Source organism: Labrus mixtus, chromosome 16 (genome assembly GCF_963584025.1).
Source record: "Labrus mixtus chromosome 16, fLabMix1.1, whole genome shotgun sequence".
Lineage (NCBI taxonomy): Eukaryota > Metazoa > Chordata > Actinopteri > Labriformes > Labridae > Labrus > Labrus mixtus.
The window spans coordinates 13,452,229-13,478,228 of NC_083627.1; the positions used below are offsets into that span (position 1 = coordinate 13,452,229).

Below are 26,000 nucleotides of genomic sequence, written 5' to 3' on the forward strand. Positions count from 1 at the left end.
GGATCTCAGTGAGTCGACACTGATGCTTCAGTTTAATTTATTAAGGCCAAGCCATCAATACTTCAAATCATTCTTGCAGTCTGAGAGACACTGAATCACTTTTTCAGGACTGATCATTCAGCGATTCCCACAGAACGACGCCGTACCTGGACCGTGGAGTTGGCGGGGGTGGAGGTAGGAGGTAACCCTAACCCACTACTGGCGTGATTCATGGAACGCGGCCGCTAATAGCGCCAAAAAAAAGGTGCATAATTTGCTCTGTTTATGTGCTCCATCCCAAGGTCTAACTCTCAAAGCATACAGCTCTGATGATATTCAGACACACCCAAAAGGTCCGTGCTGTGTGTTTTGTGTCTTAATTTGCGTCTCTTCAGGGCTCTTATCAGGGTTTGATGCCAGACCATCGTGCATCCTCGTGCGTGGCGGCTCCAGAGCTTCTCCATCGATGCGGTTATTGTATGTACCCCCGGTTATTCTAATAATAGTCACGTCAGTGTCATACTTACAGACTTTATTTACAGAGCTTTTATTTTGAAGGTACACAGAGGTGGCATCTCTTATAAATACGGTGGCGCAGTTACTGCCAACTCTCAGCAGGTGTAATTTCTTCACTCTAAATGTGCGTGGCTGTTAGCGCTGGTGTTTGTGAATTAGACACGGTTTTTGCAGTGAGACTGATTTGCAAAGCAAGGATACATTTTTTTCCCGAAATGACTGCGTGATGTAATATTTAAATACGCTTCAAGGTGCAGTTACCCGACCGCTTGTGTTTTGGAATCAGGCCTTAACAGCGCAGAAAAATGTCTGCTGCAGCTGCAGAACGATATCCAAAAGAAGGCATAAGAAGCTTCTGTTTTGACATGAGACTGTGGGGACGTACCAGCGGACTCTCTCTCTCTCTCTCTCTCTCTCTCTTTTATGGATAAAGCAGGTCGGAAATAAACCCGGCGCCCGGGCCAAGTATCGTCTATGTGTGGGAAACACTGGATCATAACTCAAATGTGACAACGACACAACGCCTGTTTTTAGGTTCAGTTCTTCTCTTGGTTTGACTTCCAGAAGAGTTTTTAGAAACCAACACGGCCTCGGAGAGTAAACAGCAGCCATGACTGCGGCTGTTTAAATGTCAAACAACGTCAGCCACTTTTAGATTTATAATCGTCAGCATAGGAGAACATGCAATTGTGGATTCTGCAATACTGTGCAGCTCCTTCATGTTTGTCGAGCTGAAGGATATTCTGAGCACTGAATACATTTCTTGAGAAAACACAGCTTTAAAGGTTTATTTCTAATCTGTCTTTCATGGCGCACAGTGTGTAAAGTAAAGATCAGCAGGTTGCGGAATGTCAGAGAATGAAACAAAGTAAACAACACATTTAGCTCTGAGACTCTGCATGCTGCAGTTGTTGTTGCTTCTGTTGGTTTCCCACTTTGCTGAACTTGTCTGGTCTTGTCTCACAAAACAGCAAAGCCGATCCAAATCTCAAAGTGCTGCTGTTAGGATCTCTACCAGATCTGATGTCAGTGATGTCACGGTGGCATCAGAGTCTATAATGACATCAGTGATTGGAGCCAGGAGTGCAGACCCAGAGGTAAATAAGTTCTTGAGAAGTTCCCAAGCAAACTCTGGCAGATTCAGGATCCTGTTCTTAATCTGCAGAACTGTTCCCGCCTGTGTTCTTAATTTAATGAATGTCAGGTCGTCAAAGGATGGAAGCTGGTGCCAGTTTTTCCTAATTAGCAATCTGCAGGTAAACGCCCCTTTAATACCCAAATCAGGGCATGAGTGTGCACAGAAGTCACAGAGAAATGCCACAGTGTTAATAAAAGAGAAATTAAAATTCAAAACTGACAAAGCACTGTGTGTGCGACTTCCTGTGCTTCTGCAGCCGGCCTCTAGTGGACACGTGAGGAACTGCAGGATTTTACACTTCAGCATCGGCTTCACTTTTACAGCACCGGAGGTTGCTGATTGGCTGGAACACGTGACACACTTTGTTCTGTGTGTAGTTAGGTCATAAATGTTGTGAATAAGTTCTTATCAACATCAAGCGGAAACCTCCGGTGTTGAAAAATGAAGTCAAACACATTTAATGTCCTAAATGTTGTTTAATATGCTCCCTAGTGCTTGTAGAGTTTTTTCTTTGCAACATATTTCTTCTTTAGAGATCGATTCAGCAGCTTTCTGTCACGAGTTGATCCTTTATATCATCACGTCTTAAAGCTACAGCGATACCATCTTAAATCATGCAGAGACATCGTAGATTAGACTCTTACCTTCATGTTTGGCATGAAGAGGTTTGCTCTGCTTTCCCCCACTGAGAGCAAAGATCTGAAAGTTGTATTCCTTAGACGAGTCAAAGTCGTTGATGACCAGCTTCGCGTCCTGCTTCGATAGCTGCACCTCCTTCTGCTCTCCGCCTGATCCAGAGAAAGTAAAGAACAAATATTCAGCAGTCTGGTTATAAAAAGAGAATTTCTCTGTTTGAATCCTGATAACACGAGGACGACATTTCTATGATTCACTTAAAGAGAGAGTCAGCAGCTTCTTCCATCAAAATAAAATACAGACTTCTCCTAAAGTGAAGCTGCTCCATCGTCCCTTCTGGGCCTCCGTACATGTGTGGTGGGTGACTGTGTCTGACTCTGTCCTCTGACTGGATTTTACTGTTCTGGTTTGTTCTGGTTGATTCGGGACGTTTCTGGGCGGAGCTGGTGTGTTTCCTCCAGCCAATGACAGCGCAGCAGGTGAGTTTAGGAGTGGATACAACTCAGTGATTGGACGTGATTCAAACTGGTGAATATGACGGACGTGGAAATAGCAGCAAAGAAGAGAAAATATAATCACAGTGAGGTAAAACACCAAGCGGATAAAGCTCGTTCTAAAACAAGGGTGAACCTTGTGTTTTCACCCGTGGACGTGGAGTTGGTCTGCTTCCTGTTGGACAGGCAGGTGACAAACACCAGCGGTTAGCTTGTGCTAGCGTGCGTTACTTTGCAGTGCAGCTACAAGCAGTAAACGTACACACTACTTCCTGCATGGGGCGGGGCTTCTGGGGGAGATGAGGAGTTTGAAGGTTATGTTTACACACATTTCTACTGACCCCACCTTTAATTATTCAAAGAGGAGACAGGCAGACGCCATGAGTCCTCTGAAAAAGACTTCACAAAGAGCCAAACAAAATCTGATTCAGGACTTTATTTCTGCTCTATTTCGATTTGGGGACATGCAAACAAGAAACTTGAATTATTGGAAACAATTGGAACTCTTGAATTATTTCGATTGTTCTGTTTTTCTTGCAAAATTCAAAACAGACATTTCAGAATAATTTCTACTGTTTGGCGTCCTGAATGTGACAATCACTCTGCAAGCCAATTCAGAGATATCAGAGTAATTATTCAACGCCATCTGAAAACTCCACATCAACACTTTTTACCTCCTGATGGAGAAGCTGGAGCTGCTCACTGAACTCTTCTCATCCCCGTACAGACGGACAACAACACTCAGCTAAGGTCAAATAAAACACTATATCTGAGAGAAATATTTATCTGTCGGACAAACGGGACGTGCAGTGATTGTGGACCGAAGTCTTTTGAACAGCTGACCTGCAAACTCTGAAAGAACACGCAGATGAAAAGAAGGAAAAGGCAAAAAAAAAAAAGACATGGACAGAAGAAGGAGATGGACGACGCTGCAGAGATGGAGAAGAAGAAAAGAGGACGTGTATACAAAGATTTAATTTAATTTTTAAACATCATCCCTCCTGTGTTTGACAGAAGTTGCACTTTCCACCTAGCGCATTTCTTTCCGAGCGCCAGCTGCTTTTGTCAATTGTTTCTAATGAGGAGAGAGCGTTTGCAGCTGCAGGCGGAAAAGTTGGCTGCGTCAATGCTGACAAACGCACCGTCATTAACGACAGTGCAGCCGCCACCATCACACACTGCACGCCACCGGAAATGTTTGCAAGCAACAATGAATTGAGGTGAATCTTCAAACTGTTGAGATACACAGACGAGGCTGGCGGCGCCACTTCTTAACATCTTTTGTCCGTCAAACATTTAAAGCAGACGATGGTTTCAATGTTTAAACTGGTCAGTAAGTAAAGCTTGTGGCGTGCTGCTTCGATTGAAGGACTCCTTAAATGAAGTCAACAAGTGACCAGCGGAGTCGGGCAGTGGGACTTGCGCGATGCTGGAACTCTACAACTTTCCACCGTAGGCTAAGAGCTCGACTACCGTCCTGCAGCTAGAAGGAGAAACTCCACAAAAAGGGAAAACAGATGGGACTGCACGTTGCTGAGCACAGTTTAAACCTTCTCTCTCTTTCTCTGAGTGACCCCCCCTCCCCGAAAACAGACTGCCTCTTATATACCGGCGAGACCTACTGGTGGATTTTAGGGTTACCCTGATCCCTGAGTTGAGAAAGATGAAGTTCCTCCAGCGGTCATTTGTCCCCGGGTAAAGAATCTGCAGCTTTGAAGCTTCATTTGAGTTTAAATGTTTTTAGTTTTATATCGGTAAAAGATGAATTCAGTATTACACAAATCAAACTTTGTTAGCGTGGTGTGAGGAACTTCTTGTTCAGGGACACTTCAGCGTAACGTATAACGGCTGATGTAATTGACATCACCAATCATGACCATCAGTTACGAGGTCTCTACTGTAATTACACAGGTGTGCTGTACACACACCTAATACACACCTGTGCTGGTGTTCAAATAGCCTCAAACTGCTGCACATATCTGAAAATGATCCCTTAAAACTGCAGGGTAAAGAAAAGGAACATGGAGAAGCCCTGGAGCATCGCAGAGTGAGGAGAGAGAGAGAGAGAGATTAACTTTATTAACGCCCGAGGTGACCATGAAGCTCATCACAGCAGCGAAGACCGAAGAGAAAACAAAGAACTGAGAACAGTTCAAACGTACAAACTGAGACTGTGGACAAAAATGAAGAAGGGAGAAAAGATATCAATCATCTGTAAAATGTGGATTCAGCGTCTAATCCTGCCAAACGGGCTTTTCTGTGGTCGCTGCAGCAGCTTCGGCGGTCAGTCAGCGGTTTACAGATCGAATGGAGAGTCTCACACATGAACACGTATCGATTAAAGTCCGACATTGTTTGAGGAGCACACGTAAATTCAAATTAAGATTTTTGTTGTGGAAGAAAAATGCTGATAACTTCTGTTTGTGTCATTAAATCAACGATGAGTCATTTTGATCTTTGCTGATAAAACAGAAAAATAAATAACATCTGTGGATCCGTGTGAACGGCAGTTATCAGTGGATTGTTTTCTTGTACAGGTGGCCTAAATAGACAAAGGACTGTTTTGTAAAAGATCGGAAACATTCTTGGGCCCCCCGAGGGTATGGTCTATGTGTGGAGGAAAAACTGCCTCAACCCTACTACTGTTTAGACGTTTAAATATGTTTATTGAAATAAAAATGACAGATTCATCTGTTTGTTTTTGCATCCTTGAAGTTAAACGGCAGTAGTTCAGTCTGTAGCGACTTGGGTTGAGATTCGGAATTCAAGTCCTGGTGTGGACCAAAATATAGAAGCTTGTCTGGTAGCTGGAGAGGTGCCAGGCAACTTCCCGAGTACTGAGCAAGTTACCGAGCCCCAAACAGCTTCGGTGCGCTCTCTGTGTAGCAGCCCCACTCTGACATCTCTCCATTAATGTCCACAGGTCCTGTTTGTGCGTGTGTGTGAAGCATGTCTCTCTCATGTCAGTGTTTCCCCTAGGTTTACAGCGCTGGCACGCCGACAAGAACACTTGAAGGAATCTTGGTGTTCATGTGTTACTTTTAATGACAGCTGTCCTTTTCTATCGGAAAGGTATCCTTAAATGACTTCTTTCCCTGATTTCCGGCTCTACCCACTATCCTATCTCTACAATAAAGGCACAAAAAGCCCAAAAAAAAAAGTAATAATCTCCTTTTTTTTTTTTAAATGACCTTTAAGGGGGGCGCGGGGGGGCTGTTGGGGGGCACGGGGGGGGGGCGTGGGCCGCCCCCCTAATATAATGGTAGGGGAAACACTGAGAGTGTAAACTAGAATTTCCCTCAGGGATTAATAAAGTATTTTAAAGATACAAAATAAACTGGTTCTGTGTGCCGCAAACGTTGACATCTGAAGTCATGTCCTGATGTCCTGACTTCAACCATAAAAGAAGAAGAAACATCCAGCGGAGTTTAAAAAAAAACTGCCCCCTGTTAGAAGAAGATTAACTGCAGCTCTGACTGCTTTTTAACTTCATTACTCTCATGCTGATACCAACAGCCTGCAGCGAGAATATGACGGTCCCCGTCATTCACCTCCCTCACTCGGCCCAGGAGGCGCGCACACATCTCCTACACTTCCACTCACTTCTTCTTCTTGAAATCAGTTTTTTTTTCCTCCTGTTTCTGAAAACTAAGCACTACCCAGAGGCAACATGTTGCAAAGCAAGCTGTGTGGGCATGTCTCAGAAATGAGGCCAGCATGCTTTTGGTGTAAATGTCAAGCCAAATTGAATATCAGTAGGAATATTTTGAGCATATGTGAGGCTCCAGTCCTTCTGTCACACTGATCGGCATTTACAGTGTGTGATGACAGAGAAAGGCTTTGAACTGTGAGCTTTATGTTTCTTTGAATTCAGCAAACAAAGCAGAGCAACATGGTTTTGTTCTTTGACAGACTCTGCAGAGTATCACATTTTGTCTCCATCCATCACTTCCTCTGCTTACTTCAAATCTTCATCCCTCTCTCTCCTCCTCCAACCTTCATCCTAGTCTCTCCCTCTTTTTGTATTCTGGTGTCAATCCCTCCATTCATTGGGCTCTCCCTCGAGGTGTCGGGGGATGGCTACCTGCACGTGCTGACTGCATCTCATCTGGCATTTTCTCCATTACTGTGATCACAGACGGCCGAGACATCCCAAGAGCTACAGGTTTACTCCGCCGCTGGTGCGAACAGAGGTCGACTGTAGCTCAGCCTTACAGACACAACTCATCAACTAATCAATAAAAGGGGAGATAAAGTGACGACTGTGTGCTGTTTCTCTGCTGAACGTTTCTGATTGATTGGTTAATATTTGTTTGTTCTCTGTGTGAAACTTTGATACTGCTGGCCAGGACTCTCTTGAAAAAAAGATCTTCTATCTCCAAGAATATTTTGCTGTAAAATAAATAAATAAAACACTGCTATAAAGAGAATCGAAACCCATGACTCATCCAATGGCTTTGCTTTTACAGATTCTTCTTGCACACACTCAGCTGAGTCAATAATAACAGTGTGAAGAGGAAAAACTCCAAACAGTTGTTCCTGAGATGCAGAAGGACGCACTGACCGCCGGACAGATTGACCATCCTCAAACATAGAGCTGGCAGAGATGCACAAACCCCCAGTGGAGTCTGAGGAAGACTCAAAACGTCACCTGTCCATAAATCCTTTCAACGGGAGCTCCTTGGTGTGCCGATCTTTTTGTTGCTTCTTTACACCAAACCCACAGAAACATTTGAAGGGACATTTCTTTACAAGGTTTGTTCAAACTTTATGCGTAAGATTTGTAGCTTTTAAGAGCTGAGTGAGAACGTCACCGTTTGTTTTCCATGGAGTAGTGTTGTAGTCAAGACCACATGAACCCAGACCAAGACATACCCGCGACCAGAGCGCTCTAATACCAAGACAGGACCAAGACATTTAGGGATCAAGACCGAGTCAAGACCAAGGCAGGGCGATACAGAGACAAGACCAAGACCATAAATATCAAAGAATCATCATCTTGTGTGCAGGGGGCGTGTCACTCACTTGGACTGTAACACCGGGAAGGTTGTGGCCGTAACCGGGGGATAAAAATCAAGTTATTTGTTTTCCTTCTAAACACAGTAATGACATGGAAAAGTAGTCTGTCAGTGGTGGTCTTGATCGGGCTTGATTTAAAATCTGGAGACTGAGACCGCGACAAGACAGAGTAAAAATGCTTGAGGCCGAGACCTTCAAAAAGTGGCCTCGAGATTTTGAGTACTACAACAGTGACATGGATGCTCATCATATCAGCGGTGGTGCGGCCAATGATGAAGTAGACGGAGCTACATCGGTACGGACGGGAGGACTCTTCCTCTCTTCAAACCTGTCCTGGATGTTCTGTACAGAAACACATCACAAATCCGTTTTTATAGTTTCTTCCAAGGGAAAGTGTAATTAAATGTCACCAGTCCCACAGAGAGACCCCCGCTGAGATTTACAGCTGACCCTGGGAACCCGTTTTAACAGTTCTATAATTACACGTCCTCAACAGATGAATTCTTCAAGCCCTCCGTCATACAAGCAACGAGAGTGCAGGACCGTTTTTACAGCCATGCATGCAGCGGCACCTTTTCCCCGCTGCAATAAAATATCTCTGTGCAGGCTGCTGTCTTCTTCAGAGAGTAAAATGAACAAACACAGTTCCAATAAAGGAAATATGACTGTGTTTAGGCTGCAGTTAAGCTGAAACAAACTAAATATTAGGTCTTAAGTCTTCAATATGAAAATAAATAAGAAAAAACAAGTCCTTATTTTCATGCTGGGGTTATGTTTGTATTTTTGGTGATTTATCTCCTCAAATTCTTATTTTGATCATATTATGCAAATGAGCACACACCTCAAATTAAAAGGAGGAGTCGGAAGAAATGTTTATAAACCCAACAATCAAACTGGGCCCCTCCTCCTGAGCTCATCGCCCCCAGGAGCTCTCACTCACTGCAGGACGTAGTGTGTACATTTACTGCTTGTACCTACACTACAAACTGATCACGCTAGCACAAGCAGAACGGATACTTTGATGCTTTTCCATTCCGTGTGTTTTAAAACGCTTAGTTCTCTGGTTTTTTTTAATAATCGGCCGTATTAGAAAGTCATTTCTGTAAAATCTATTTCATTAGAAAGGTGCGTAGAAGACTCATGCACATGTTCTGAATTTCACAAAAACATGTGCAACATTTTGTAGGCAGTGTGCAGAAGTTTGTCTGCAATATTTGTAGACGAGAAACATTTCCATTTCTGTTGCTATGGTATTGAACTGGTATCGTGTGACGACCCCTCTACACCACTAGGTGTTTCCGTCTTGCTGGTTCTTTCTTTCCTGTTGTAGGTTCCGGTAAAGGCGGGGTTGTGATCAGGGGTCAGGGGTTGAGCTAAACCTGGGCCCGGTGTAGTCCTCATCAACAGACAGACGCTCTCTCTCTCTCCTTCTGTTCTCACGCCCTGTGAGCATCACGGCACAGCTGTTTCTTTTTCTTTTTTTTCTTCACACTCAACATTTAATGATGTTGTAAATAAATGAGGTGGCATTTTGATCGACCTGGTCTGCGCTCCGTGTTGTTGCAGCCTCAGAGGCAGGCTGTAACGTTTGATTTTTCAAAACGTTTTCAAACGAAGTGTTGAAGGTGAACTTTCTGTTACCGTGACAAACCTGTTCCACTAAAGTAAAAAGGTCCTGAGAGAAACAGATCATTACGACGTTTACCTCAGATAAGTCGGTGGGCGCCACGCTACATTCAGTAAAAGCTTCTCTGATGTCACATTATAAATTAATAACACTATAATTACACAGAACGAAGGCCTGTGGCATCACATCCACAAACAATAAAAACGTCTTCAGTGCACCTGTTTTCACCCGGCGTTGTAAAACCTCTGCCCCAGATTTCTGACTTAATAACAGCCCTCATACTACACTCAAAGAGTTCCTTATGATCGTATACGAGTCTGTACGTCTTTCTTTATGACTAGTATTACAGAAAATCTGTGACAGAGAATACGTTGCATCACCATAGGAGCAGAAGATAAATAAAGATGTTTTTTAGAGATGCGCTCAACGAGCCGATTCTTCAAACCTTGTGCAGACTAAGAGACTGACAGTGAAGGTTTCAGCAGTCAGCTACAAAAACACGTTAATTACAAACGCCTGGCTAAAACGATGCAGAATAGCCCTGCCATCATGAACTTCGTGTGCACTCACACAAGGCAATCCGTACCGTGCTCACGCATGTTTGACCCCCAAAATTCTGTTTGTTTGACTAGTGTGAGCGCTCAGATCCGTGCTCAAGATTTACACTTCCTCGGCCCTGGCACAAACGGAAGACTTGTGCTTCGCCGCCGTACAGTTGCTCATGAACCAGTTCTCTGTTTCTGACTACCATAACCCAAACTAAGCCACACAGTCAGTAAAGTTGCTTTCATGTTCTCTGTGTTCTTCTCTGATGTGCGGACGCTGACTCGTTTTTGAATTTTTCCGTGCGTGCTTGTAAACTAAGCACGCTTCAAGATATTATAAAGCAATGCATGATTTGTATTACGACTTTATGTACAAGAGGTAACCGCGCTCAGGCCCGGTTAGTCCCTGAGCAGTGTGAGTGCATGTCAGCGGGGGAATGGGGAATGGGGTTTGGCAATCATGCTTCAGCACGGTATGGAGCAACACAGTCTAGTGTGAGTGCCCCTATAGTGGTGCTGATGAATTTGACAGACTTGTTTTGAGATATACTGAAAATAAATAAAATATTTAGCCGACCCTCATTGACCTTAATGGGTTTAAATGGGTCAAGTGATGAAGGGCTGGTGTTGACGTCTCAGGCAAAGTTAATCACTCACTTCTCTCAAAACCACCGAACACAGCAGCTGAAGAGAATTCAATCACTTCCAATTAACAAGACTCTTCAGGTGTTGCAGCGATGAAAGTGGGCAAGAGAAGTGGTTCAGATAGAAGTGATTGTATAAGTATTGTAACCTAAAAAGCCTCTGCATGTTTCTAATAATCTCCACGAGCAGAAACGTGCTCAAACTAGGATCAATATTGGAGATGCTTTTGAAAAATGGAGAGAGGTTAGAACACAGAAAGGTTTACAGACCGATGCAGAGCTGGATAAACACTGAAGCTTCAGTGTCCACCACATGACAACCTGCGTGAGCATCGACTCTAGAAAGGAGGGGGCGGGGGGAGACAGCTCTCTACAATGTTTGGAATTTGGACTGCAGTACCCATTTTAAACACTAGGGCTCAGAGTTACATACTGCTCCTTGATCATTTTGTGCCAATTACCACTTAGGAGCCCTTAAGCAAGGCACTAGACAACCAATCCATCACAGGGCTAACTGCTGAGCTTGCAGGTGTTAACGCCAAGATCTGTATGAACCCAAAGCACGACTGAACAGAAGCAGGGTGAATTCCTCGTCAGATTTCGCTCGATAACCGCTCAAGAACGAGAAATTCCACCATAAGATCGTTGTGAACAACACAAACATAGTGCTGAGTGATTATCAGACGACTAGCTTAGAAATTAATCTCTAAGTAACATAGTAAGACTTCTTAGTAGGAGAAGACGCAACAATATGAAGAGAAGAAGAAGGATGATAAAAGTTCCAACATAAAAACATTCTTCCTGAATATCGAATATGCACGTGTAAGACGACCTCTCCGGCTCAGTTCCGTCTCTTACCTGGTTGTATCGTGTAAATGACCTTGTAGCTGTCAAACGCTCCTTTTGGCTCTTTCCAGGACACGTGCAGCTTGGTGGGGCTCAGGACTTTGGAGCGAAATCTCCGGGGCGATGAAACTACGGAGAAAAACATCCACATAAACAGTTTTAAACCGTCCCTGCACGGCTGAAACGTTCTGTATATAAGTGATGAAGTCATAAAAAAAGAAGCATCCCTGTCATGCATCATCCACACCTCCAATATTCAAACATGACAATTAGACAGACTGCCTTCAGTCAGTGTGTTTTAGTGGATTAAACCCATAACAGTGGAAGGAGTTCAATTTAGTTCAGTCAACATTTTATATTAAAAAGACCAATTTTGGTCTAACAATGCTGAAAGGAGAATCCTGTTAGTTTAACGCTGGGCTCTGATTCGTTCATATTTCAGGGTCTAAATGACTCGAGAGTTTAAAGAAGATTCGGAGCGGCTTGATTGTTTCAACAAGCAGCTGCTAAACAGGTCTCTTTGGGTGTCTGACGATTCAATTCATTTTCAACTCTTGGGGTCACGATTCGATTCAGAATCTATTTTTTGATTCAAAACGATTCTGGATTCATGGATCCATGGAATCAAAGTCTATTTTTGAATTAGTACAGATAAAGAGATAAAGATAAGAATCTAGATTTTCACAATCATACTGCTACATACTCAAAATATATACACACCGCATACTGAACACTAAGCCGACCGATTAAAGGCAGATAATATTTCAAAGATAGATCTAAGACAGATATCGGCCGATATATCGGAATCGGAATTTCTTTTCTCCCCAATACCGGAATCAGCCCCAAAAAGATCCAACATCGGACAGGCCGTAGTTAGCCTGCCGTTGTCAACGTATTAAAATTCGGGTCATGCGACAAACTTCGTCGATGAGCTAGCATCAAGTTAGCGCAACCGTCAGTTCGTAAATATAATACAACGACTTAAGTCTTTTTATTGTTTGGCAACATGTAAAATGTATTTCAGCACGAACTAGTTGGCTGGCTGACGAGCCTCGTGATTGGACAGTCTGAGAGCTGCAGTGCATTGTGGGCCGGTTTAGTATGACCATTATTTTCCCGTTTCTTACTTTAAAATTCTGTCCGACTTAGTAAAGATCTGTTTATGTCTCGCATATATTGCATGCTATGAGTTGGTATCATGCTACATACTGAATGTGACGTCTCATTTAGTATGATAACCCTAACCCTCTAATCGACCCTTAGCAAAACAAGACGTTTTAGTCGAAACACTTTGAAAAGTGTCAGATTTGACCTTAAAGCCATTACAGTCGGTTGCATGGCTGCTGGTTGAAACCACTCCAAACGTTCTGCACGTATTGGTCTTTAAAATTCAAAAGATGTGAATTGGCCCACGTTTAAAGTAGCAGCATTCCACTTTAAGTTCAGATTTTGTTTTCTGTGTCTGTTTTACACCTCTCGATTTATTAAATAACACAAAAAGGTTTCTCAAACTGCTGCCAGAAACAGATCTTGTGGTGTCCCAGCTGAGATGCAGGTTTTATAAAATGCGGTCGATTATCAATCACAGCTCTGACTGAGTGACTTAAATTGAACTCCTCCGGGGTTACGGTGAAGATAAAGGCTCCATCGCTCCATCTGTGAGTTTAAAACAGGTAAGAAAGGAAAAACAAACATACAAGATGGATAACCTGTATCTCATCCAGGTGGGAGGATACATTTCAGAGATATTAGCTTGCACAGATGTCACATTAAAAATCAAAGTCCCATCCTCCTCCTCATCCTCATCTTCCTCCAGTGCTGATGAGCCCGCATTGTGCTCGTCTCTGTGGGGAGACGACAGGTCGTCGGCTGTGTTCCACTTACCGTCAGCATCAAAGCGACGCCCCTGCCTCTCATCATGATTAGTTGTTGGCCCTGTCTGCCGTCTCGAGGCCTACCCCCCACCACTTCTCTGTATCCTTCCCTTATATTCATTTTCTCGAGCGATCGCTGCCTCTCCGTCTCCCTCATCTGTCCCTCAGTCTTTTTCCCTTCCCTGTCTGAACCCTCCCAGTCCTGATCTCATTTTCTCTCTGCACTTTGAAATTATCGTCAGGGGTAAGACGAGGATGAGAAAAAGAAATGAATGTGACTTTCTTTTAAGTGAAAGGAGAGAAAGAACAAAGGGCACCAAAGGGAAAGGCACTGGAATAGAATCTGTTTACTATTCCTCTCCTGTCCTGAGCAGGAGTGTTAAGATGTATAACACACAGTGACGAGATCCACCAAGCTGCACGATATCCAAATACACTTTACAATGGCTTTGACTGGTGTGTAAATCCTCAGAAAAGTCAACGACGTGGTGAGCGTGAACTGTAGATCCTCGTACACAAGTGTATGATCACATTTCACTCAGCTCGAAAGCCGTGTTGTTGTTCTTTTCTCCTTTAACGCATCAGTTCAAACACTGGAACAAGGCCATTGCAAAGCACCGCGATGCCAACAACCACATTTCCAGGGTCAACGACAACAACACCCCATCATTTCTACACCCACGCAGCCAAATCCCATTCGATGAATATGTATTCAGAAGCAACACATTCCCCAGTCTGAGTTGGTTAACAAATAAAAAGAGAGCGAAGCATGGGGCCTGAAAATAAAATGTGAAACACACAAACTGGTTCCTGTGTTTGTGTCCTCATTATGAGGTGAGCCATCTGCTGCTGCCGACTTCTTTAAATACCTACACGGGGATGAGTGTCTCCTGCTAGAGCTCTGAAGGCTTAAAAGGGATGGTTCACCCAAAACAGAAGAGAAGAGATTTTCATTGGTGATATGTTTTCTCTCTACAGCACCTTTCACATGATCTCCTGAAAATCTCAGTGCATGATTCGGACGCGGGCTACATGGAAGAATCCATGTGTTTGTCCACCCTGACATGAAACGCTCAGCAGCCTGACAGACTTCCTCCTGCACACACACTGTGTCCGCTGCACGACTGTAGACTGTCTGCACGCCACCTCTACGATCTCCGTGCTCTATTGAACCTGCTGCATTATGTTTCCTGTTCTCCAGTATGTTCTCCTCCACTCTTTAGTTCAGATTGTGATTCTGTTCAACTACACGTAGCACTGATAGAAAGACAGATATTCTCATTATAGCGTCGTGTAGAGGACCCTGTTGCTTCGTCCGCTACTTCCACATCGTTCTTTTTACGTCATGTCTTGTTAGAAGACCCCCCCCCCCCCTCCCCTCCTGTCTGACAGGGACAGTCATAAGTTACTTGTGTACTATGGTTACATTAAGGCACCAAAACGTATCGGTTTACGTTAAGAAGTTATATTAATACATTATTCAGAGTTTTCCCCGTTTCTCATCAAGCGTTAGTTTTTAAAGACAAACGAGACATTGCTTAGCTACTAATGCTAACCTCAGAGTCGGAGTGGATGCTGTTCTTCATATGTACAGATTTTACTCCGCCCACATGCAAACCTGACACCACAGGTGGACCTTAATCTGCAATGACAGCGCTGTTTGTTTCGTTCGAGTGAGTCTGTTTTTGGATGTTTTTGTTGGTGGGCTTTAACCAGCCCCTCTTTAGCTTCATTCTGTGTAATACAGGATTTAGTGAAGCTGCTGGGACCTGTCACAAACACCTCTGCAGCATTTTGGGAGAACCACCTCCTTAAGCTCGCCATTATCTGCAGGAGAATACTCATGTAGGTATGCAAAGAACCTTGAGATCAGCACAGGGAGGATAATCCTGAGTTCAGTGGAAAGAATGTGAAGCCGGCGCATTCAACAGCGGGTAGATATATCTATAAACAAACACACATAAGGAATACTGTACCAATTATCTCACCAACCTGGGGATGAGAGTGAAGCCTGCTTGGGATTTCGGCGAGGGGTTTAGCTCTCGGTGTTGGAAACAAAGGGCATTCTCTCGTCTGGAGAGGAGAGCGCTGCTCAAATCCCAAATGATTCGAGAAGCAGATTTCGCACCTCTCTGTTTGTCGTCGAAGTGTGCTGATGTTGTGTGCCGTGTGTACTTGTGCGAGTACATACATACGCATGTGCACGGGTACGAATGAATTATACATGTTTGTGTGCCACTGGAGGAGAGTATATCCTGGTGTATGCACATACAAAATCTTTGATGGTTGTTTTTTTTTTTTTTTCTCACGCCTCTTCAGAAAACCAAGCAGTTCCTTTGCAGCATTCCACACACACACACACACACACACACACACACACACAGAGCACATACTGCATCTTCTCTGTGAGATGTTGTTCTCGCAGAGAGATGAGTATGCTGAGAAAACAGCCTGCTGAAGACAAAGGGCCTCGCCTATCGGGACGAGAACTTCATCTCTCATCTATTTTTTATGGAGGACCTTGTGCAAACAGCCGAGCTGGCTCCGGCTGTGGGAAGGAGAAGTGTCCGTCACACCCACTGTGAGCTGTGCGGCAGAGTCACACACACAAAGTTTGTGCATTTTAAATGTTCAGCGGGAGCAAAGAATCCAGGTCATGTTGTTAGCTGAGTGAATATAAACCCCTTTGTTTATGAGACAGGGTTCCGTCTTATGAGAGCAAACTAAAGCTTTCAAAGTTTCTGCTCAACTTGAATCCAATTATTTCTCCATTTCTTATGCTGACAATTTCCTCTCCAGCCCCGTCAGCTTCTGATTATCTTTCTTGAGCGTCAGTGGTTCTGTGAAAGAAAGCTTTCAAAATGTGACCTAAAAAAAATGCAGCCACTAAAAAAACTCTGACATTTGACCACATTCCCTCTCGGCCTGTTTCCCCTCCAGCGACACAAACCCTCCGGATACTTCTTACATTATTTCTGCAGGCGAGGAAAACAAACCTGAGCCACTAAAAAACCCTTCCTGACCTTTCACCTCTTTCATTGGATTTTCTGAAAGGTGTTGTGTTGTCGAGTAATAGAGGACATGACTAAGTAATGACTTAATAACAGTCTTAACTCCAAACGTTAAAAGTGTGGTTATCAGAATCACTGAAAGGAATGATCTACAGTGACCGTTACCGGGTCCAATTTGATTTTCATTTCATTCTAAAAATCTGTCCTCTTATCCGACTCCTCTGGAGCTCTAAGGGAATCAGTACAGAGGAGGTTTTCTGTGGAGACTCTCCAGGCTGAACATAACTCGTCCGCTCTTCTCAGGTCACTGATGTAGCCGAGGTTAGCACACTATGGCCTCGTCACTGAGGAATGCTTTGTTTACACCCCGGCCAAAAACCTGACCAGTGTCCTTACAGTCAAAGACATATTCTGTTACACAAGCATCAGGCTGAACCTCATCTGCACCGTTAAAGCTGCAGACAGAGAGCTCCACATTTCTTGGAGCTTAAAGGTACTCTCACTAAAATGTCACTGATTTCAATGATTGATTACTTTTAGCTTGTTTGAGGCAGAAACGTTGAGAGCTACAGCTTTGATTTTCTGCATTCCTTTGTCTGAGGCGTGAATAATTTCTAGCCCGGATTTTAAATGTTAGTTGAAGAATAACTAACAAATATCGAGTGATTATAAAACATTTGGCAGATTTATTAACGCTGTCACTTCGGTTCCAAACCTCATCTTTCTGGACTTCAGGTAAGCAGAAGTAACAAATAAGGAAAAGCTGAGCATTATTTATTTCTTAGGCTTTTCTCTGATTTCAAAAGGTTTCAGTTTTTTTATTTTTCAGGTTAAAGCGGCAAACCCCAAAACCAAAGTATAGTAATGCTACATTCCTGCCAATTTCCACATAGCTGCGGTATGTTAGCGCCAAGGTTTTGCTCCATCTGACTGCGCGCGGCGTGCCGCGATGAATCTGTTTCTGAGTATAGCGAGCACAGCTGTACACACAGGTTCACAAGATCACAGGAGAACTACAAGATCACGCGGGAATAAAGAGAGCGACGTGCAAACAACATGTTGCTTTGTCTTCCTGAGGATGATTTGTTGTTCATCTGGCGCCTGTTTCGAATAAATGTTTATAAAGTGATGGAAAATACAATCAGGAGTCTGTATGTTGTGTTTCATTGTTTCAAAATGGCCAGATGCTCTGTTTGTTTCCTTGTCTGACTTCCTGTCTCGGTTGATCTATTTTGTTCAACTTGACGCGTGCCTGCAGCGAGCTCTGCCGAAAAGAGACTCACAGCGGCGCTGCTGGCACGCTCCAGAGACAGACCGCGGCGCTTGCTGTGGAAACAGGAGCATTGACTAGAGGAGAAGCACACGGCACTGAAGGAACGCGGCGCGCCCGGACTATCTGGAAATTTGCTGTCGTCTCTGTTCTTCCATTTTAGCCGCCACACATCTTCTGACAGTCGTCCAGGTTCGCAGGTTAGCATCCTGACCTTTTCAAACTCTTTCAGTGGTTATGGGATGGCTCTGGTTCAGTCCCTCTTCTGTCTTTATGGTTATGGACGTATGTCAGCGGCTTTGGTTCTTCACCACACGACTGAGCAGGTTCGGTCCGGTTCAACAACGCCAAAAAAAAAACCCTTTGAAATGTGGCAAACGCTGAACGTGCTGTGGAGGAGCAAAAGTACCTGAGTGATGTTAAAGTGAAACATCGCTCTAACGTGTTTCTTCTTCCTTCTATCTGATCCAAAACATTAAGATTCAAATAAAGATTCAGCATCTTATCGTCAAGCCATCGTCAGGTCGGCTGTAAAATGAGGCACTCTGCACAGATCATTTCAGACACGCCGTGAATAGTGATTGACTCTGCACTCCCACAGAGAACGCCGACTTAGAAGAAGGACTGTATTAGACTGTTAATGATGAAGATGACATTAAGGAGGCTCTTTGCACACGAGGTAATGAGGGAGGTTATGTGTTAATTGCTGAATAAGTGAATCGAATTAATTAGGGTAAGAAAAGAGGTCAGAACACGGGTTGTCAAAAGAAAAAAGGACTCCTGAAGAAGAGCTCTTGAATGAACAGACAGTGAGGTGCTTCAGTTTAACACACAAACGCTGTGAATTAACAGACGTACACGAGCTGAATGCTGCTGCACGCAAATATATAAATGTTTGTTCAAGTGATAAATCACAGCTGGGACTAGTGGAGTATTCGACTCCTGAGTTAGACCGAAATCTGTCCTGAAAAAGGCGATGAAAGATTCCCTCAGATAAATATGTCACACACCTGTTTGAGTGATTACAGACGAGACATAATGAGCAGCTTTTCAAACACACAGCTTCTCGTTATGATGTGACTTAAAGGCTTTTCCCTTTGAGACAAACATGGGGGTAAATGTAAATTAGAAGGACTCATTAAAGAAAAACTTCACAGGTCAAAGGAATTTCCTTTGGCAGCAAAGCAGCAAATCAAAATTTCAGTGAGAGCAAAGATAAAACATAGTTTGTGCATTTCCACAACAGGGCCAGGGTTATAATCTGTTTCATAATGCTGACAGCGACTGAAGTTTAGGAAGGTTTCTAGCCCTGTAGTTTCAGGTACTGTGAATGAGGAACCTATAGACTCTGCATAGCTTGGTCTGGAAGTCAAGTGGCAAACCCTGGGTGGCCCTAACCTCCTAAATCTGAAGCCCAAGAAGACCCTGCTTAGCACCACAATGGAAAGCCAGAAGAAAGAACCTCCTAAGCACCGAAATCTGAAGCCCAAGAAGACCCTGCTTGGCACCAAAGCTCTAGAAAATCCAGCTAAGTGCCACAATGAGGAGAAGTCACAGGAAACCCTGCAGCAGACCCTGCTGGGAGAGACCCTGCTTAGAGCCATGAGAGAAAAATACCTGCTTAAAGCCATAAAGAGAAGCCCTAGAAACCCTGGAACAAAGATAAGTCTAAGGAAACCCTTCCATGCTGAGCACCACCTACTGTAGAAGCCTAAGGAACTCTGCTTGAGCGATGATGAAAAATTCCAGGAACCCTGCAACCCAACGAGAAGCCCCGAAAGACCCTGCCTAGCGCTATATAGGAACTCCATAGGGTGCCGTGTTTGGATCTGTGGTGGTGAACCTTCGGCCCGATTTACCTCTGCTTTGTATCTACGCCGGTTCACATAGTCGCAGAAGTATAAACCAGGCTTTATTGTCCTCTCAGTAAAGGTAGAAAACTGTTAAGAGGCTATAAGTCGTTTTGAAACTCATGGCAGTCTCTAGCCCTGTTCCCACCGAGCGGTCCAGTACGGCTCAGTACAGTTTGGTTCGGTAAAGCCTGATCCTGTTTGCGTATCCGCAGCCAACCGTTGTTACCGTACTCTTGTTTTGGTAGGCGGCGTGTAAGCCGGATGCCGATAGCCGCGTCAGCTACTTAATAGCGTGACCTCATAGCAGCGCGACACAGTATAGCCCGCGAGGAAAAGTACAGCCGTCCTTTATTAGCGCCGTCGCACAGGAAGTGACGATCCTTTTCGACCAATCAACGGACTGCAGTGTTAAGCTCCAGCTTTTAGGGTCGGACCGGTAGACTTGGCACCCCAACAGAAGGGTAGCAAAAAGTAGGACGCTAATTTTGGGACCTTTCCCGATGTTTGATAGTGGAAACGCCACGAAATGCGTGCCGTGACGAACTGAACTGAACTGCTTGGTGGAAACGGGGCTCATGGTAAACTCTTGTATCCATGCTTAAAGAGGAACTTCAGGTATTCCATGTTTGAGGACAATGCAGTATAAGAAAGCCAAGTCTCTATAGTTGTTAAGGGGATTATACAGCATATAAATGGGACTATAGCTTGCCCTGTAGGGAATCATGCGGGGGGGAAAACACGGCTGTCCATTTTGGTCCTTTTCTACGAGCCCAGTTTGGCCATGTTAAGTCCTGAGCAGCTGTGTGGTTAACCCTGATTGACCTTGTTGACCCCTGTTGTCCCCTGAGTGAAAAGACTGATTGGAGGTACTTACCTTGGCCCCGCGCTGGCTGAGGGAACAGCGAGACGAAAACCAAGCCCAGCAGGCAGAGGCTCAGCGTGACTGAGAACTGCATCCTGGTAGCAGCAGAAAGGAGGACACCACACACCTGACGGAGAGAGAGAGAGGGTGACAGGGACCAGGAGGAGAAGGGGTTAAGGAGGAGAAAAACAGGACAGGGACCAGGAGAGGCAGATGAAAGGATGTAAATAAAGAAGAAGAAAGGAGGGAGCAAGACGGACAGAGTGTAGAAAAAAGGGATGTGTGAAAGAAGTTGGAGAAGATAAGGAAAGGAGGACAGAGAGGGTGGAGAGAAGGAGTACAAGGGGAGCAAGAAGGGGAGACAGATAAGGAGAGTGAGGAGAGAGAAAGAGACACAAAGGAATTTAAACAGCGTGGGAGAGGACATATAAAGCATGTAATCCAGGATTCTTTTGCAATATTAAGGACATTAAATGGAGTCAAAATGAATCAACTTTAAACATGTAGTTACCAAGGAGACATTTAATAATGTGTTGACACAAAAACAAGCGTTCTTTTACATCACAGGTGGTGTCTTTTTTTTTTTTTTTTTTTTACCTCCCAGCCCCCTCCAACACCTCCCTCCTTTACTGACATCTCATTGGTTTAGTCGTTTAACCATCCCTCCTGGGATTAGGCTCAGGGCTACTCGATTGTGGCAAAAATCATAATCACGATCGTTTTGATTGATATTGAGATCATGATTATTAAACACGATTACTCAGTGATTTAACAACATCTGCATCACGTGCATTCATCAAACTTTAACTCTCTGACGACTTTTAGGGAGTGATGATGTAACAACAAACCTTTTAGAATTTACCACACGTAAAAAAAAAAAGAAAAAACTCTGGACAGAAAGAGTGAAACACCGCATGCTGCACGGTCATCATTTAATTTTGATTATTTTGTTTTCATGATCGTGGGAAGACAAAATCATAACTGAAATTTGATTACTCAGCACTAATTAAGCTGCTAAATGTATCACATGATAATTATCCTCTCTCCTCCTTCAGGTCCTGCAGCACGTTAACTTGAAAATGATCAGGATAAAGCAGATCAATAATCATGTATCATGACTGTCACACACTGTACATGTGTGAGTCTTACTAGCTGCATAATCCCCTGCAGAAGGATGTAGCCGCAGCATTTCCCTTCAAACTCTAAAAAAATAAAGACGACATGAGGTAATAATGAGCTCTAAAGATGAGAGACTGCAGACGTTTTCTAATAACTACATTTCATTTCAAACCTTTATTTAAAGCCTGAAAATCATTGAGGTGTCCCTTACTTACAAAAGATGTCGAGTTACATAAGAGAGCAAATTGGAAAGAACAAAGAAGGGACGATTCTCAGTGAAAACAATCGCCCACTGTGGTGAAGTGGTTTGAGATCGTTGTCTTGATTTGTCCAGGAGGAACAAGAGAGTCAAACTACGCGCACTGCATGATCGTCAGATCGCTGCTTCTGATGTGTCTCCCGAAAAAAAACACCTTTAGTTTCCAACTAGCGCTGCAGCAAACTTTTAATTTCATGCTACTGTTGTATAATTTATCGTCACAGCTGACAATTTGCACTTGGCATTTTAACCACATCAGCACGCTGCAGTTTTAAGGCAAGCAATGAGACGGAAACAAAAACATCTAAATCATTTTCTCTGTAAAATGTAGAATTAGGATGACAATATATTTACACAGCAGTCTCACGTGGGATTTTAAGTGTGTTTACTTTAAGAATAATCTCTAGAATATCTGTGATTATACCCTCGGGGAGTTACTCTGTGACTGTAGTTCAATATAGTAAGTTTATGACGACATTGCAGTTCAAATTAGAGTGTCAGCCTCTACCTGATTTAGAGCTCTAGATGGCATTAGTACTGCTCCCTCCTGCGATCTCTCAAACATCTTTAAGTTAATGTCAGATCAGTCACTCGCAGGTAAAGGTGCATTAGGCCTACAGGTACAGGATATAAAGTAGTAAGAGCACAGTCACAGAGCAGCTTCATGTGGAGATTGTAAAGTCTAAATATTGCAAACAGCTTCTTCTGTTCTGCTGGCTGCCTGATCACTCACTGCAAACTTCACCTCTTTGAGGAGAGACACCAAACCCTGGTTAGTTCAGCAACAGACTTGTAGTCATATTACATTTTTATAAAGCTGTGTCTCCTTACATCCTGCTGCACCCATCTTACCCTTTAACTTAACTGCTTTATTATTGTACGGCTGCTGCAAATTAGCATTCCGTTGTAAACACCATGATGCATGCATTGGATGGCTGTTTGCAGTTTGTCTGTGTATATTATCATCTGTCCATATAACAAACAAACCATCAATAAATAAATAAATAGACAACAGCCACCAAAAGGCTGAGAAACGAGTTGAACGTAAATAAAAGCAGCGGAAGTTTCCCTTAATTGAAACGAGCACAGGTGAGGTGTGCATGCACGCCGCTGCGCCATCAGCTAGACAGGTACCAACTCCACGCGGCGAGGTGTTCAGGTGGAGAGAGAGGAAAGCTCCGTGGGTCTAAGGGCGTGTTGAGCAGAAGGACGCAGAGAGTAAATTAAAAAAAAAAAAAAATGTATCGTACCTTCTCAGATCATACGTTTCCAAGCTGCGCAGCTCTCCTCCGAACAGCTGGACGACAAGCTCAGCAGTGCCCACACAGCGTGTCTGATCCACTCTGTTCAACCAACTCTCCGCTCCCTGCACAGTCCCGACCACGAGACAAGGCAGAGCCGAGAACGCACGAGGATACCGGGGGAACCTTTCAAAATAAAGGGCCAAACGACAATCACACTTCATGAAACACAGGACAGTGTTTACAGTGATTTTTAACCCTGCATGCATTTAAAAACGCACACTTTAAACACAATTAAATGGTATAACATATACATCAGTTTCCTGCCTTTTTACCTTTTTATGCTGTGTATGAGTTTTATATTTTACAGAAGAGAGACATAGCCTCATGATAAGAGGAAGATTGTTTTCCATTATGAATATAGAGAATAACGTCTAAATGTCGAGAATTAAGTTGAAATAAATTATCGTGAAATTGTGCCTTTATTCTCGAAATGGTATTTCAGTTTTATTCTCCACGTTTGAACTATGTTGTCCATATTTCAACTTAATTCTCGTATTACATTGTGACAACAAATCTCCCTCCTCTTCCTTTATTTATTACTTATTTCTCATGCATGACCCTAACCATCTCCTGTAATATTTAGACTATCATGATAGTCCTACGTTTCCCCCATATTTAGCTTTAGCTAATAAGTTATATCTTTTTTTTTTATTTCTTTTTTTTATTAGGTGCAATAGAGTGACAAACTGGTGACCTATACATAACAAACGAGGCACAAAAACAAACAGACAAGGTCAGGACAACAACTTCAAAACACAGTAAAAAAAAAAAATAATAAATAAATAAATACAAATAAAGACAGCAAAATACTAAGACATCAATAGACACACACCAGACTACAACCAGCAAATACATTACAAAACTATATGAAATACCTAAGAAAGGATACAAGAAGTGAAAGAAGTGATAGAGAGTAGGGGAGCGAGAGAAGGTGCTTTGTAAAGGGGACTTGAGAGGTAGAAGAGAGTTGAGGAGTGTATATGTGTTGAATATGTTGATGTTGAACAATGTTGTGGTGTGAGAGTTGAGAGTTTGTATAATGATTATGTTTTAGCAGTAGTTGATTGAAGCCGGGGTTTTGGGGTTGGTTTGAGCGTTTGATTTGATTTGAGGGTAGGATGGATATATCTTAAATTTAATAAACTCTTTCCGTGGAAGAAATTAGGACTCATTACAGTTTTTAATGTTAGCTAATTGATGCTGAAGCTAGATAACAGAATTGTCTGTAAATGTCTGACGTGAAATCAACAATAAACCTATAAAATGACAATAAACCTACCATTTCATGTAGCTTTTCTTTTCTTTTCTTTCATACTTTGCTAGCTGGTGGCTAGGATAACGCGTTATATTAGCCAAGTTCATGCTAGCTACTGTCGCTGTTTAGCTAGCGAGCCTTTTACTGTAGCTCTCTGAGATAACTAGTTTAACCACTTTAAAGAAGTTCCGTCCTTTAATGATCAATTCATAAATGCAGAAAGAGAAAATAAATAAGGCTGTGAATACGTTAAACAAATTTAAAACCGAATTTTATCTCATCCCAAATCATGGAGTTCTTTAGTTAACAATCAGAATACACTAACGATAATCAACGGCTGTCAATCAATTATTTAAGCTCCTCCCACTGCGGATTTTCTCAACCAATCAGATTCCCCCAGCGTCCAACTGTATGCTACTGATCGTTTTTCATGTTCTACAATTGTATGATTTCATTGTACGTTATTAATTGCTTTCCATGAAATAGAGAATAGTTAATCAAACAATAATGTTGTGTCCTTATTATTAGATGTTTTAAGACAAAGTACCAAGACCCCAAAATTGTTAAGACCTAGAAGTAGGCTAATAGCATTTTTAGGCTATTTTGCTGCTAACATTGTGTTTTAGGCCCGTTTCTAGAACAAAATGACTTAGGGTCTTGGATTAGTGAGGATTCAGCTACAGTGACAGGCAACAGAAATTAAAAACAGATCAGGTGTTATGGGTCTTTCATGTGGTCCCCGGGGAACAGGCATGTCCTGACCATCTGGGGCCCGTTTCTGAAAGAAGGTTCAACAAACTCTCAGTCTAACCCTGAGCTCTGAGTTGATTTACTCTCAGATGGGAAACTCTGAGTGTTCGGTTCCAGATCAGCAGATTTGAATTAGTTAAATCAACTCTCAGTAGGTCCACTCGGTGTTCAGCGCGTGCACCACAACGATAAAAAGCCAACATGAATGGAGCCCCGATTCTACGATTCAACATGGCAACAGGTTACAAAAAAGAGATCCTCGTACTTTAACCATCTCCAAATATATAAATATCTTCATGTGGCCATAGGCTACGACGAATATGAACAGGTTTTAAGAAGGAAACAAAAGTAACACTGCTGCAGCGGCAAAGGAGAGAAAAGTGGCGTAACAGAAAACAGCTGCTCACGTTACCATAGTAACTGACTCAGAGGTAAAGTAACCTCGCCCTCTGAAACGGGGCTGGAGTTACCCCTCTTTCTCGACCTCCTCTTCTGAAACGGAATACCCAGAGTTTCCCTCATTTCAGGGTTAACAGACTCAGAGTTTGCACTAAATCTTCTTTCAGAAACGGGCCCCAGATCATGGATGTAGCCTAATAAACACGATCTGAGTCACTGTTGTCATTTGAAAGCCTTTATTAATTACTGTTAAAAATATATATATATTGCTATATTTTCACGTTCAAACAATTTAGGTAGCAGAAATGAGGTTGCAATGCAACCTTTTGCACCCTCATAGAACCGGGCCTGTAGTATTTGTTTGTTGTTTGCATTCTTCAAGGTAAGTCTGCATTCACCTGCCATCAGTGGGGGATATTTAAATCCAGTTCATCCAAAAAGAAACACCTTCCATTAGACCCCACAAAATGTATTTCAATCGAGAGGCAGCCTCTGGAAGAATGAAGCCGATGCTGAAGTGCAAAATCCTGCAGTTCCTTGAGTGTCCACTAGAGGCTGGATGCAGAAGCACAGGAAGACACATACACACCCATTCAAAAA

General features: G+C 43.1%; 1 protein-coding gene across 5 annotated transcripts in view; it reads right to left on the reverse strand.

Annotated features, from left to right (window-relative positions):
- The window catches only part of col14a1b (collagen, type XIV, alpha 1b), a 112,760-nt gene extending 89,682 nt beyond the window's left edge, over nt 1-23,078 (reverse strand). For 4 of the 5 annotated variants that reach the window (XM_061059219.1, XM_061059218.1, XM_061059220.1 and 1 more), the window contains exons 1-4: nt 22,943-23,078; nt 20,327-20,441; nt 11,457-11,573; nt 2,278-2,421 (exon numbers count right to left, since the gene is read on the reverse strand). In XM_061059219.1, the coding sequence (XP_060915202.1) occupies nt 2,278-2,421; nt 11,457-11,573; nt 20,327-20,408 (343 nt within the window). In that variant the 5' untranslated portion in view covers nt 20,409-20,441; nt 22,943-23,078. The remainder of the gene's footprint in view (nt 1-2,277; nt 2,422-11,456; nt 11,574-20,326; nt 20,442-22,942) is intronic. The other variant, XM_061059223.1, reaches the window with a different exon arrangement.
- Nucleotides 23,079-26,000: the final 2,922 nt, after the last annotated feature.